Source organism: Poecilia formosa, unplaced genomic scaffold, assembly GCF_000485575.1.
Source record: "Poecilia formosa unplaced genomic scaffold, Poecilia_formosa-5.1.2 Scaffold139, whole genome shotgun sequence".
Classification (NCBI taxonomy): Eukaryota; Metazoa; Chordata; class Actinopteri; order Cyprinodontiformes; family Poeciliidae; genus Poecilia; species Poecilia formosa.
Window position 1 is genome coordinate 1,565,036 of NW_006800078.1, and position 12,088 is coordinate 1,577,123.

Here is a 12,088-nt window from a genome sequence, read left to right on the forward strand (position 1 = left end):
GTTTTTGTCCAGTTATTACTGCAAATAGGTCTTCTGTTCTACGTCAGTGCAGTGTTGTCGAACTGCTTAGTGCTGGTTTTGGCACACACTCCTTTGAGAGAAAGAGCTAGGGCGTTAGCCAGGACAATTATTTTCTGCAGCTCTTCCTTTTTCAATTTGGACAGATTATGGCTCTTATGTTTTGTTTTGTTTTTATTTTTTTTCCAAAAAGATGTCTTGAGGGGCTTTAAAAAAACACCAAATATTTGTACAGGATCCATGTGGCTGAATTTGGGAAAAAATAAAAAAGTTAGATGTGATAGTAGCAGCATTTTAAATACTGAAAATAAAACAATGGGCAGAGAATATCAAATTTATCATTGAATTTTCAAGAAATTGCTAAGAATCTGAGAGCTTGAAGTGTAATTTAAAACGGTCATGATGCTTCCGACACCGAGTGTGGTAAAACGGATAAAAGTTGGGAAGAAAATGTACCATTCAAGTGGTGACAAATATTCACACGATTGTTCCTCATGTTAGACATAATTTACTGATGAGGCTACTTTTGTACTAAAGAGCATTTTTAAAAGTATTTTAAACGTTCATGGCCTTCGCTGCATTTTCATTACTGCAATAAAAAGAAGCGTACACATTGCAGATGGCTGTAGGTATTGTGTTGGAAAATCTTGCAAAAAGGAACAGTGATGTTAAATACGCAACATTGTACTGCTAGGATAATAAGGTCCAGTGATGACGACGATATGGAAACGAGGAATTTGAGCATTAAAGTAAAATCTGTGACAATATTGTAGAAGTTGTGAATTTAGTTTTTTCCCTTTCCACCGACTTTTATAGTGAGAGTCGGACCCTGCTGACCACTGCTGCTTCCCACCTCCTTAATGTGACACATTTAACAATCACTGCAGCTCCTCAGTAGACTTGTACACACTGTTGCTGTAAAATTAATCTGTGGGCTTTTCACATTTTAAAAGTAAAGCTCTTAGTTGTATCTGGGCAAAAGTTGTTCTCCTGCTCAACAAACCAGGAGAAAACCATCAGAAAGATGGTTTAGGTGCAAAGGTCATCAGAAAAAGAGCTGCATATTGGTGATAAACTGGAACTTGATTAGTCTCTTGTACTGAGTTGAACCTGTGAAGGAGCATTAACTCTCCTGTGGGAACTAAATGTCAGCAGTTTGTCAAAGCTAACCATTTAATGCAGTGTGAAGTTTAAGTTTATATATGAAGACTATTTGGACTAAAAACCTTTTTATTCACATCCATATTAAATGTGTGTGCTTTTAATTTCTCACAAAATATTATTAAACTAAAAAGTGGAGTTTATGGAGCTTTAAACCTCATAAATTTAAATTGATTTCAAACAAGTTTTTTAAAAATAAAACAAGAGAAAACGTTTATACAAAACAAAACTGGCTTATCACTGTAGTGTTTGAAAAGGAGCAGGAAAACGTGAAATCTTATTTAATCATACCTTTTTCTCAATTTAATGAAATGTATTACTTGCGTCTCTGTCAGAAATTTGTCATTGAAACCATGTTATGGTAGTCATATGGCTGTTTAATATACTGTGCCAAAGAATCGGCAAATAAATTATATTGCATGAACAAAATGATTACAAACTGACTCTCGTAACAAGATGAGAAAATCTACCGGTTCCTTGCCAAAACTGTTAAATTAATTTTGAGCCAGATGTTTTTAATATAACCTGATCAACATGCCTGATTAATAGATGCCAAGTATTTTTATTTATTTTTTAATAGATCCTGGGTTTATGGAAAAAAAAAAACAATTCTTTTGGGGACTAGGAAATGATCATTTTCACAGTGAAAAAAATAAAGAAACTAAGAAAATGTGAAGTACTGCCAAGAGTGACCATTGTAAATAAGTGGATTTTTGTATACGGATCGTCATTAAACGGGCAAACATAACATTGGTGCCTTCAGTCTGCTGTGAAATAAGTGAAGGTTTGACGTAGCATCTTCTGTCCTCTAGTCTTTGGGACTGTTCCTATTAAATCTGACTGACTCCATGCCTCTTTCCCCCCACAGTAAACACTGATACAGAGACTGCAGTAGTGAATGTTCGATACGCAGCTCGGGACCATGCAAGGCTGTAAGTAAACATTTGCCTTGACTTTGTTTTATTATCCTTTTGCACCAGCATTTCTTTAGTTCTTTTAATTCCTCCAATGTGCCATGTTTCTGCTGTCTCAAAGTCAGTCTAGCTAAATTTGACATCCAATCAATGGCGAAAGGAGGGAATATGTGTGTTGGAAAGGTGGGGATTAAATTAGCCATCTGGTGCCCCCTGGTGTACATCAGTTATATTGCACTTTTTTGCGCCACACGAAACCCTAAATTCTTGAGGCTGACACGGGATTGCTGATCCTCATCTGTCCTGTAACTTTCCACAGAGCAATGGAGAAGCTCAATGGATCAATGATGGAGAACTATGCCTTGAAAGTGTCATATATCCCAGATGAGACAGCTGCACCAGAGGGTCCTCCTTCAGGGGGTCGGAGAGGCTTCAACGCTCGCGGACCTCCCCGTCCTGGCTCTCCGGGTTTGGGTGCGCGTCCCAAAGTGCAGTCTGACATCCCGCTGCGCGTGCTGGTACCCACGCAGTTTGTAGGAGCAATCATTGGCAAGGAGGGCGCCACCATACGGAATATCACCAAACAGACCCACTCAAAGTACGTACACGGAGGTCAGGATTTAAACTGAACCTAGAAGATTTTATTGTTGAGCATCTTGGAAATTTTGACTCATTTTGGTCGCATCTACACGACAGGATCGACATCCATCGGAAAGAAAATGCAGGCGCAGCAGAAAAACCCATTACGATTCACTCCACCCCTGACGGTTGTTCAAACGCCTGCAGAACCATCATGGATATCATGCAGAAGGAAGCAGTTGACACAAAGTTGTGAGTTCTCTTAGAAAAAAACCCCTGAGAAACTAAATAGTGTTGTGTGGTTGAGTTTCACATGTTTGATTCTCTACCTATTTAAAAACCAGATGCATAAAAATGCACCAGATGGGTGCATTTTTAAAAATTAATCCTGAAGAGTTTAGCAACTTTTAGATGTTTTTTGTTATCAACTCACCCAAATCAAATGGTTGAATCACCTCCTCAGCAGGTCATCAAATTATACAAAAGCCTGCTAATTTAATTCAGATGTTTGGTCACACTAAACAATCAAATGACTGACACATTTTAACTAGTTTGTGTTGCTAGTTGACATCCTTCTTTTTTGTAAGAACTTCCACAGCACCCTCCCTTTCATTATCCCACCTCTGGACTTTTTGGAGTCACTCTTCAGAGTTTACACCCATGACCTACTTCCTATTTAATTGTTGGACTGATCTGGTGGATACATCTGCTGGCGTCTTTAATCATTCAATGTAAAATTAGTCATCAAGATTTTATGTTATGTGCCATCTTCAAGTTGTGTATATATAAAAAAATTTTACGTTACTAGACGTAATCTGTGGCTCTTAATATCTAAAGACATTTCCCATGGAAGATATACTTCATATTGAAGGCAGTAAGAGTTTGACTAAATTACCAAAAACAATACTTTTTTTTATAAACTGACTATAAAGCTATTTTAATAAAGTTGCACAAGGCGTTTTCTGCTATGTCTTAATTCTGAGCTTTCTGAACGGTTTAGTAGCTGAACCAAACCTTTTCCACTGTTCTTTCTAGATGTTCAGAGATATGATGTTGGCCAAGAAGTCCAGAAAAATTAAACTCGAAGCAAAATAAGTTCATGTTTTCTGAGATTTCAGGTGCAAACACCGAATGTCAGTAATTTCTCTTAACATGAAACCTCCTTTCTCCAAAGAAATATCAGATGTCTGAAACAAATTGATGTTTTAAGGCTGCAAAACTTAGTGTAGTTTTTGATGGCAAATAACTAATGCAACATTTCATTGTTGACACAACTTATAGAAGCATTCAACCGTTACAGCTTCAGGACTTTACAGGAAGTTGTGGGGACACTGTCTTTGTCTGTCAGTAAGCTAAATGTAGCCTGCCGTACAGGCCTTTTCTTCCGTGGTGACAGTACTGCAGTGTTTGAGCATTCAACACATAAACACATAGTCAATGAATTCTCCCTTTCAGGTCAGTATTTATTTCAAGAAAAAGGGGTTTTGTTAACCTGCTATGAGAAGGAAACAGACTGACTGCTTGACTGGGGCCTCATCTGCAGAAATGCAGGTGCTGCTATATTGGTGAAAGGGCCAAAAAAAAAAAGTCCAACCTCTAGATTTACCAGTTTGTTTTCCAACTCCAGCCTGCAGTCATGAGATATGAATCTTTGAAGAACAAGATGTAACCACCTTAAATGAGCTTCTTCTGTTGAGTGTCTGGGCTTTTAAATGGGTTGAGGAGCTGTGAGAAAAGCTGCTGTTCGTTCATCGTTCAGGGAGACTGGACCTGCAGTGGATAATGGTTTCTTCCATTGCACAAAGAATAAAAATGGCGATGGTGAGCAGTCGCACAGTTTTCATGGTTAAATTACAAAAATGGAAGACTCTACACTTGAATTTCTGGTCTGAGACTAGATGAAAACAAGCTGGTATATTGGCAACAGATTGGAGCTGCTGTGCATGTTTTATTGTGAAAGGATGTGCTTAATTGGCCAGTAATGTCTCTCCCAGTGAAAGCTATGGTTTGGATCACTTCAGAACAAAATAAACATAATCTGTCTTTGCCACTCTCTTGCCGTCCCACCAGCTGCAACATTACGAAACCCTTTTCTGGCTAAATGTCAAAATAAAAGCGCTCCTTGTTCCATTCATTCAGAAGTTCAACACTTGCTGCTACGCTTTGCTGCAGACACTATTATTTATAACTTTAGATGTGAACATCTGTATAATAAAGAACAATGGTTTGAATGTGGATTTATTAAATGGTTTCCCAATATTATTAAATTCTCCACAAACCTCTTAGTAATTGGAGCTCATCATATGAGGCATTTTCAGATTTAGTTTCTACAATTTTCTTAGGGAATTTCTTATGCTATTAAGTTTTAATAATTGGTTAAAAGACAATGAAGAGGCCTGTGTAATATTTAGAGGAAGAGAATGATTCATCATTCCTGACCATGAAAGATCTTCAACAGGTAAACAGACAGTGCAGCCGCAGAAATGGATTAAGTTGACTAATCAGAAATATATTGACCTATGAATATGTTGAATCATTCCTGTGTTGTGCATTTGGATGTTCTGTATTTGTAAACGTATCACGCCGTCATCAATTACAGCACTGAGGAGATCCCACTGAAGATCCTTGCACACAACAACTTTGTAGGAAGATTAATAGGAAAAGAAGGCCGCAACCTTAAGAAAATCGAGCAAGACACGGGGACCAAGATCACAATCTCACCGTAAGAAAGTTTGACCCTGTTCACTGCTGTTGTCTCCAGTAAATTCACAAAGACGGCAGTCGGCATTGCATCAACTCAGTGCTTTTTGTTGCTATTGTTCGTAGTATGTTTATATTTCACATTTTGTGTTATTTTTACTTTCCAGGCTCCAGGATCTCACCTTGTACAACCCAGAGCGGACAATCACAATAAAGGGCTCGATTGAAGCGTGCTCCAGGGCTGAGGAGGAGGTGATGAAGAAGATCAGGGAATCCTACGATAGCGACATGGCTGCTATGAATGTAAGAATCAACAGGGTTGTGCCACTTTATCCTTATTGTTTTGTTTCATGAAATGGGCTTTTAAAATTAATGCCAGGCAGCAATATTACATGTACATATTATACCCTGATCTATGAAATTATTTACATATTCAATTCTTGTCCTGTAATTGACCCACAAACTGTAATGTAACTACAGATGTCAAAAAGCAAAGCATAAATGTGAATCTTCCCGTTGACATCCTTTTTATTTATGGCCACATTTAAAACATTTGTAGATTTGTATTAATCTTTAGTTAAATCCTAGTGGTGTTTAAATAAACCCATCTGTTAAACACAAAATCTGTGCCATAAATCTATTTCTAACTTTTTAATAAAGCCCCCAATATATATTCCGTTGCCCTCATCTTGCTGTAATGTATGTCAAATACATTAGTTCACTTTTATATCTGACAGTAATCCTAAAGAACTGCAACTCTCTCAAATTACATGGTCTGACACCAAATTAAACGTTCCTACCTTTTTATGCAAGAATTGTTTCAAACACAAAAGTGCCACCTAGAGGTAAAACTAAGGTAATATACAAAATACCAAAATTTGTGGCATCAATTAAAAAGAAAGTTCAGGTTAACTCCTGAACAAACTGATTTTAATGCATTTGTGCACACCACCTCTTTATTAATGCTTAAATATGTAATGTATTGTTCTTTGTATTAAAAGAGGAAATGTTTGAATTGTATACCGTTCTGTTTTATCCTCCATTTTACTTCCTATAAAGTTTGTTTTCTGTATGATATGAGCGTGTTTGTGCCCAGTTTTGAAACTACTGACTTTAAAAAGGCAGAAAAGAGCCAAACGTTCTGCTTTAGTAAGTAAAATGCTTAATTCCTTATCGGCGTATCTGTTGAACTCGACTGCTATGGCAGCACTTTCAGATCCTGAAATATCATGTGAAGATGACTTAATATTTCATCTTGATACTTGTAGTGCTTCAGGACAAACTGTAATGTTTGGATTAATGAACAAATTCAGTGAACTTTTTCTTTTAACGATTACTGAAAAAGTAATCGTTTTTCAGTAATCCTTAAGGTATTTTTTTTTATTTTACCTTAAGTATTTTTTATTGCCGGTAGGATGAATATGCATTACTTGAATTGTAGGAAATCTTACGAGCCGAGGTTCATTTTATGCGCCTGGTTTTTGAAAACTTTTGTGGAAGTTGCTCAGATTTTTTTTATTTTTTGGGAGTACGGCGGTGTCAAAATGAAAAAGTAGGATGCTTGACAAGTGCATTTGAATAGTCACCAGTTAATATACTACCATTTTATTTACAGCTCCAATCCAACCTCATTCCTGGCTTGAATCTGAACGCTTTGGGTTTGTTCCCCAGTGGAGCACCAGGCATGGGTCCCTCCATGGCCAACGTCTCGCCTCCTGGAGCTCACGGTGGATGCTCGTATGGCGTAAGTGACAAGTCTGCCGCCTATTAACACTTCCAACACTACAAAGCCAAGAACTGTTGACTCGGTTTTCTAAATTGTTGGGTGAGGCCTGTGAAGTCTGCAACTGAAACGAAAGCAGAAATCGGTCTTGAGCAACAGAGTTTCACGTTTCCTTTTTCCCCTCTAGTGCAGTCCTTATGGGGCTGAGGGGCCATTTTGGGCTTCTATGCTGTCGGCAAGCAGCCAGCCACTTGCTGTAAGTCACCCATCCCAAAGTGCTTTGCACGGCTTGTGGCTGCTCGCTGCGAGATTAGGGGTTTGGGTTTGCTGTAAAGTTCTCCTTCATTTCCCCATATATTGGGATTTAGGCAAACTCTCTAAATACGCAGTGAGTGCGAGAAGGATGGCAGACTCCAATATTAACGTGACCTTAGTGGTTTCTCTGATACGCTGTGTATATATACCAAAAGAGCTAAGCAGGCAAATGGTTTTTATAACCTCTACCAAACATCTGCATCTCTGAAAATATTGTCTTATTGCATAAACAGCAGAGTTCTACCAGGCATGAACAATCGACAGTGTCTACATTGCCTTGTAGAAAGTATTCACTCTTAAATTTTGTCACATTTTTGTGGTGACGTTACAACCACAAACGTCAGTGCATGATGTTTAGGTTTTATCTGTAAGATCAACACAAAGCACTTCATAATTGTGAAGTTGGAGAAAAAGGGTACGTTTTTTTTTTTATTTATTTAAATTTTAAGAACATAATTTTAACAGTCCTGATGCTGTTTAGAGGGACACGATGCAGTGCTTATGTCTTTCTTTGAACACTAGCTTTATTTGTGCCACTCTTCCACAAAGGCCAGATTTGTGGAGTGTGCAGGTCATAGTTGTCTTTAAAGCATTCTCCCACCATGTGCACTAATTTTAACAAATGCACACTGCAATTTTAAGACTTGTCAAAGTTTGAAAACCATGTTTTGTTTTTTTATTTTATTTTTATTTTTAAAACTCTGTATTGGCCCACCAAACAAAATCCACATAAATGCTTTGAAGCTTGTGGTTGTAGCAAAGATGTGAACATTCAAGAATAATTATATATTATAATTAAATGAGTGAATGGCAAGCAACACATAAAAAACAACAAATGAGTGTTTATGCTGACCTTGTCTAGAGAACTCAATTTGGTTTTTGGTGAGTGTTGATTTCTAAACTATAGAGCCTCTTTACGTTACTAAATCAAAGCTTTTCATGGAGTGCAATTAAACGAGACTTTTCGGTGTTCCCTTTTCTTTACATATTCAAGTTTTCACCAACATGTTTCTACATCATGCTGTTCATCTTGGACTAATCACATCCCTACATGTTTTTACACTGATCTGATCCAACAGTTTAGAGATTAATAATAGAAATTGTACCTTTTGTCTCTCTTCTAGATAGAAGCTACTCCTTTTCAGCTACTAATTTCAAGTGTCTACATTCAACTCTTACAGAATAGTGCAGCTTCTGCTTGATCCCTTATCTGCCTTGGCACATCGGTGGCTGGAGCTGTAGCGTCGGTCCCATTTGAGTCTTCCAGTCACATTTGTAACCTTTTGTTTCGCTCAGCAGGGCCAGCCGGAGTCTGAGACAGTTCACCTGTTCATTCCTGCGCTTGCTGTGGGAGCCATCATTGGGAAACAGGGCCAACACATCAAACAGCTGTCACACTTTGCAGGAGCCTCAATCAAGGTGAGGAGAAACGTTGTGTTGATAGGAGGTAGACGTCTGGGTGTAGGCTGCCGTTAATGCTGCGTTTTACCTGTTTTCAGATCGCTCCAGCAGAAGGAATGGATGCCAAGCAGAGAATGGTCATCATCGTCGGGCCACCAGAAGCTCAGTTTAAGGTGCAGAACCTTGAGACTTGATTTAAAAGTTTGGAAGTTGTATCTCTCACATGAGTTAGAAGGTTGTCCTATTTGACGTTGCTCGGTTGGAAAGAGCAAATGTTAAAATTGGTTAAAAGTTAGTTTTATTTAATCTCTACTTGAACCTTTCTGTCTTCAGGCTCAGTGTCGCATCTTTGGCAAGCTTAAAGAGGAGAACTTTTTTGGGCCGAAAGAAGAGGTGAAGCTGGAAGCGCACATCAAGGTTCCCTCTTTTGCTGCTGGACGCGTCATTGGGAAAGGTGGAAAAACGGTAAATATAGCTTCATAGATGGATGCTCCCGGATGTTGGGCTTGGTTGGGGGAGGGGGGGATCTGAATTGTGCACCAGTAATAATATAATATGTGACTGCAGGTGAATGAGCTGCAGAACTTGACCTGTGCAGAAGTGGTGGTTCCCAGGGACCAGACCCCTGACGAGAACGACCAGGTCATAGTGAAGATCAGTGGACACTTCTTTGCATGCCAGGTGGGTCAAGGAAATCATAGATGTACAAGGCAACAGTTTTCAAGATGTGTAAACATTTCACTGTAAAAAAAAATAAATAAATAAATAAAAAAACCTGTGACCAATTACACGAATGTCTAAAAATACAAAACCAAAACTCTGACATTAAGTTTATTCATTCGACTTAATCTTCATTTAAACTATATTTCTCCTCTGGAGTAGTTGAAGTCGCAGCAAAACTTGGTATTAAGTGAATCTGATTACATGCATGCAGTTGTTGGACAAAAACTGTTAAAAGTGAAAGATATAACTTCTACAGCAGTGTCTTTCAAAAGAAAAAGCAATAAATTTGCATTCATTTGCTTTTCTAAAGGAGTTTTTTTTAATTTTACATTGTTGTAACTGAAAGATCTCTTGGGGGCATGTTCATGTCAGTTATCTGAAAAATAAATAAATAAAATGCAGTAAAGTAATTTCAACATTTTTTTTGTTTTGTTTTCCCCCTTGATGGTCCACCATCTTCCTGAAGACAAAAGCAAGTACAGAACAACTAAATGTGTGCAAAAATAATAAAAACAAGCCAACCGTACATATTTGCAGCAAATTTAACAAAACATTCAGTGGGGGAACTTGTAGTCTCAGCCATATTTACAAATGAATCCTAAAATTCCAACAATGTGTTTTGAGGACACTAATGTTCTTCTATCTGGTTTAGTTGGCCCAGAGGAAGATTCAGGAGATCCTGACTCAGGTGAGGAGGCAGCAGCATCAACAGCAGCAGCAGCCCAAGTCTCCATCGGGCGGCCAGCCTCCGACGCCACGCAGGAAGTGAAGCTCCAGCAAACTCTAGAAGAACGGTGACTGGATCCGTCGTGAAACTCGAAAGATGAAGAGATGCAGAAAAGCTCATAGGGGGAAAAGAAAAATGACAGTGGATCCTAATGCACATCTCAGGGGTCAAGGTCATCGGAACCAAACATCCACCCCTCCCTGAACAACTTGATGACTTTAAAGTGAGGGTGACGACACCGTACACCTCTTAAGCTCCACCCACTTCACGTCTCTGCGTCTGCTGTGAGAATGTACTTTAGAGGGCTTTCGCCAACATCACCTGCCCTCCGTTCAACCCCTTCCTTTACCCCCTCCTTGGGTGTAGTTTGTTTTTTATTTGGTTCTTTTTACACTAAAACTATGAGGAAGAAATACAGACCCCCCCCCTTCCCTACACCCCTTTTTTTATCACCCCCTATGGTGTGGTACCTTAAAGATGTTTAGGTTGTTTAGTTTTTCTTAATTGGTTAAAGCTTTCTCACGAGTTTTTCCGTGGAAAGAGAAAAGGCATTGCTTGGTCCTGGTCGGACCAACAGAGGTTTAGTTGGGGGGAGGGTTGGCTCTGGCCAGGTGGGCCACATTTAGGGGAAAAAATTCTTGTTTTAGGACAGGACCCCTGTGAGGGTCGGTTATATATCAGGCGTCCTGCCCTCGGAATGAAAGTGGCATTTTTTTAAAGAAAAATTCGGATGCATTTTATAGATAGACCTATATAAATAGATCAATATATAAATATAAATACATATATATATATATATTTAGTAGAGCGGGCATCGCTGCGACTGACACCTTTGGAGAAAAGGGTGCCGAGCTGCTGCCCTGAAAAACCAATTTATGCATTTTGTTTAACTACCTCAGGATCTAGTACCTCAGAAGAGAAAAAAAATGATTATATGGAGAAAAAAAAAGTTCCTTTCTTTTTATTTTGCTTTTGTGGTATTTTGTATACTTTATAAAGCTGATAGTCTTTGAACATTTTTATTTTTTTAAGAAAATTTAAAATTTCCGGGTCAGCTGCCAACTGACCTTGCCTTCAACTCTGGTGCTTTAGGCGGCATTGTACATGTGGATGTGTGAACAAAGATGACTCTGTACATAAAATTTATTTGTACATAGCAGCCTTGCAGCAAGAGTTGGCGCCCCCTCACCCCCTCAGCTGGCGGCTGACGGAGAAGTATATAGAGAAAAAAATTGCCTCAGTTTTTTTCCCCCTTGACGGTCCACCATCTTCTTGAAGACAAAAGCAAGTACAGAACAACTAAACGCATGCAAATACAAAAAAAAAAAAGCCAACCATACATATTTGCAGCAATGCCATTTATTTTGGGGTTTCGCTGGTAGTTTTAATGTCAAATTCTTTTTGCCTTCTTATTGAGGGCTGCGGTCAGGATGCTGCAGCTCAAACTGTGATGGGTCCTCCCTGTAGCTGTTGTCGGAGCATCTGTATTTTTTATTTTTTACTTCCCTCTCTTGGTCTGTTTCATTTCTGGGTCATCCGGCGCCGTATTGCTAAACGCTATCCTGGTAAGGTTCAAACTCTGCCATAGTGACGTGGCCATCAAGTCATTAATTTTCTTTTCATGGTGAGTCGGGGGAGTGGCACAGATGGATGCATTTTTACGTTTTGGGCTTGGAGAAAGTGAGCTGTCCTTTTTTGCAACTTGATTAGATAAATTTTTTTTTTTTGGTTGCTCATCCAGGGGAAAACAAGTTAAATGACGCATAATTGTGAATGAGCCCCCCCACCCCACTCGGACAGGAAGCAAAAATCCTAAACGGTAATTTT

At 38.8% G+C, this 12,088-nt stretch overlaps 1 protein-coding gene across 3 annotated transcripts in view; it reads left to right on the top strand.

Annotated features, from left to right (window-relative positions):
• The window catches only part of igf2bp3 (insulin-like growth factor 2 mRNA binding protein 3), a 28,814-nt gene extending 16,970 nt beyond the window's left edge, over window positions 1–11,844 (top strand). Inside the window, exons 5-16 of one of the 3 annotated variants that reach the window (XM_007562673.2) lie at window positions 2,048–2,111; window positions 2,413–2,691; window positions 2,790–2,924; window positions 5,272–5,394; window positions 5,540–5,675; window positions 6,988–7,116; window positions 7,283–7,351; window positions 8,710–8,829; window positions 8,910–8,984; window positions 9,145–9,276; window positions 9,379–9,492; window positions 10,187–11,590. In XM_007562673.2, coding sequence (XP_007562735.1) covers window positions 2,048–2,111; window positions 2,413–2,691; window positions 2,790–2,924; window positions 5,272–5,394; window positions 5,540–5,675; window positions 6,988–7,116; window positions 7,283–7,351; window positions 8,710–8,829; window positions 8,910–8,984; window positions 9,145–9,276; window positions 9,379–9,492; window positions 10,187–10,303 — 1,493 coding nt within the window. In that variant the 3' untranslated portion in view covers window positions 10,304–11,590. Of the gene's footprint in view, window positions 1–2,047; window positions 2,112–2,412; window positions 2,692–2,789; window positions 2,925–5,271; window positions 5,395–5,539; window positions 5,676–6,987; window positions 7,117–7,282; window positions 7,352–8,706; window positions 8,830–8,909; window positions 8,985–9,144; window positions 9,277–9,378; window positions 9,493–10,186 lie in introns of all 3 variants that reach the window. The other 2 variants (XM_016676698.1, XM_007562674.2) reach the window with 2 other exon arrangements.
• The last annotated feature ends 244 nt before the right edge of the window (window positions 11,845–12,088 follow it).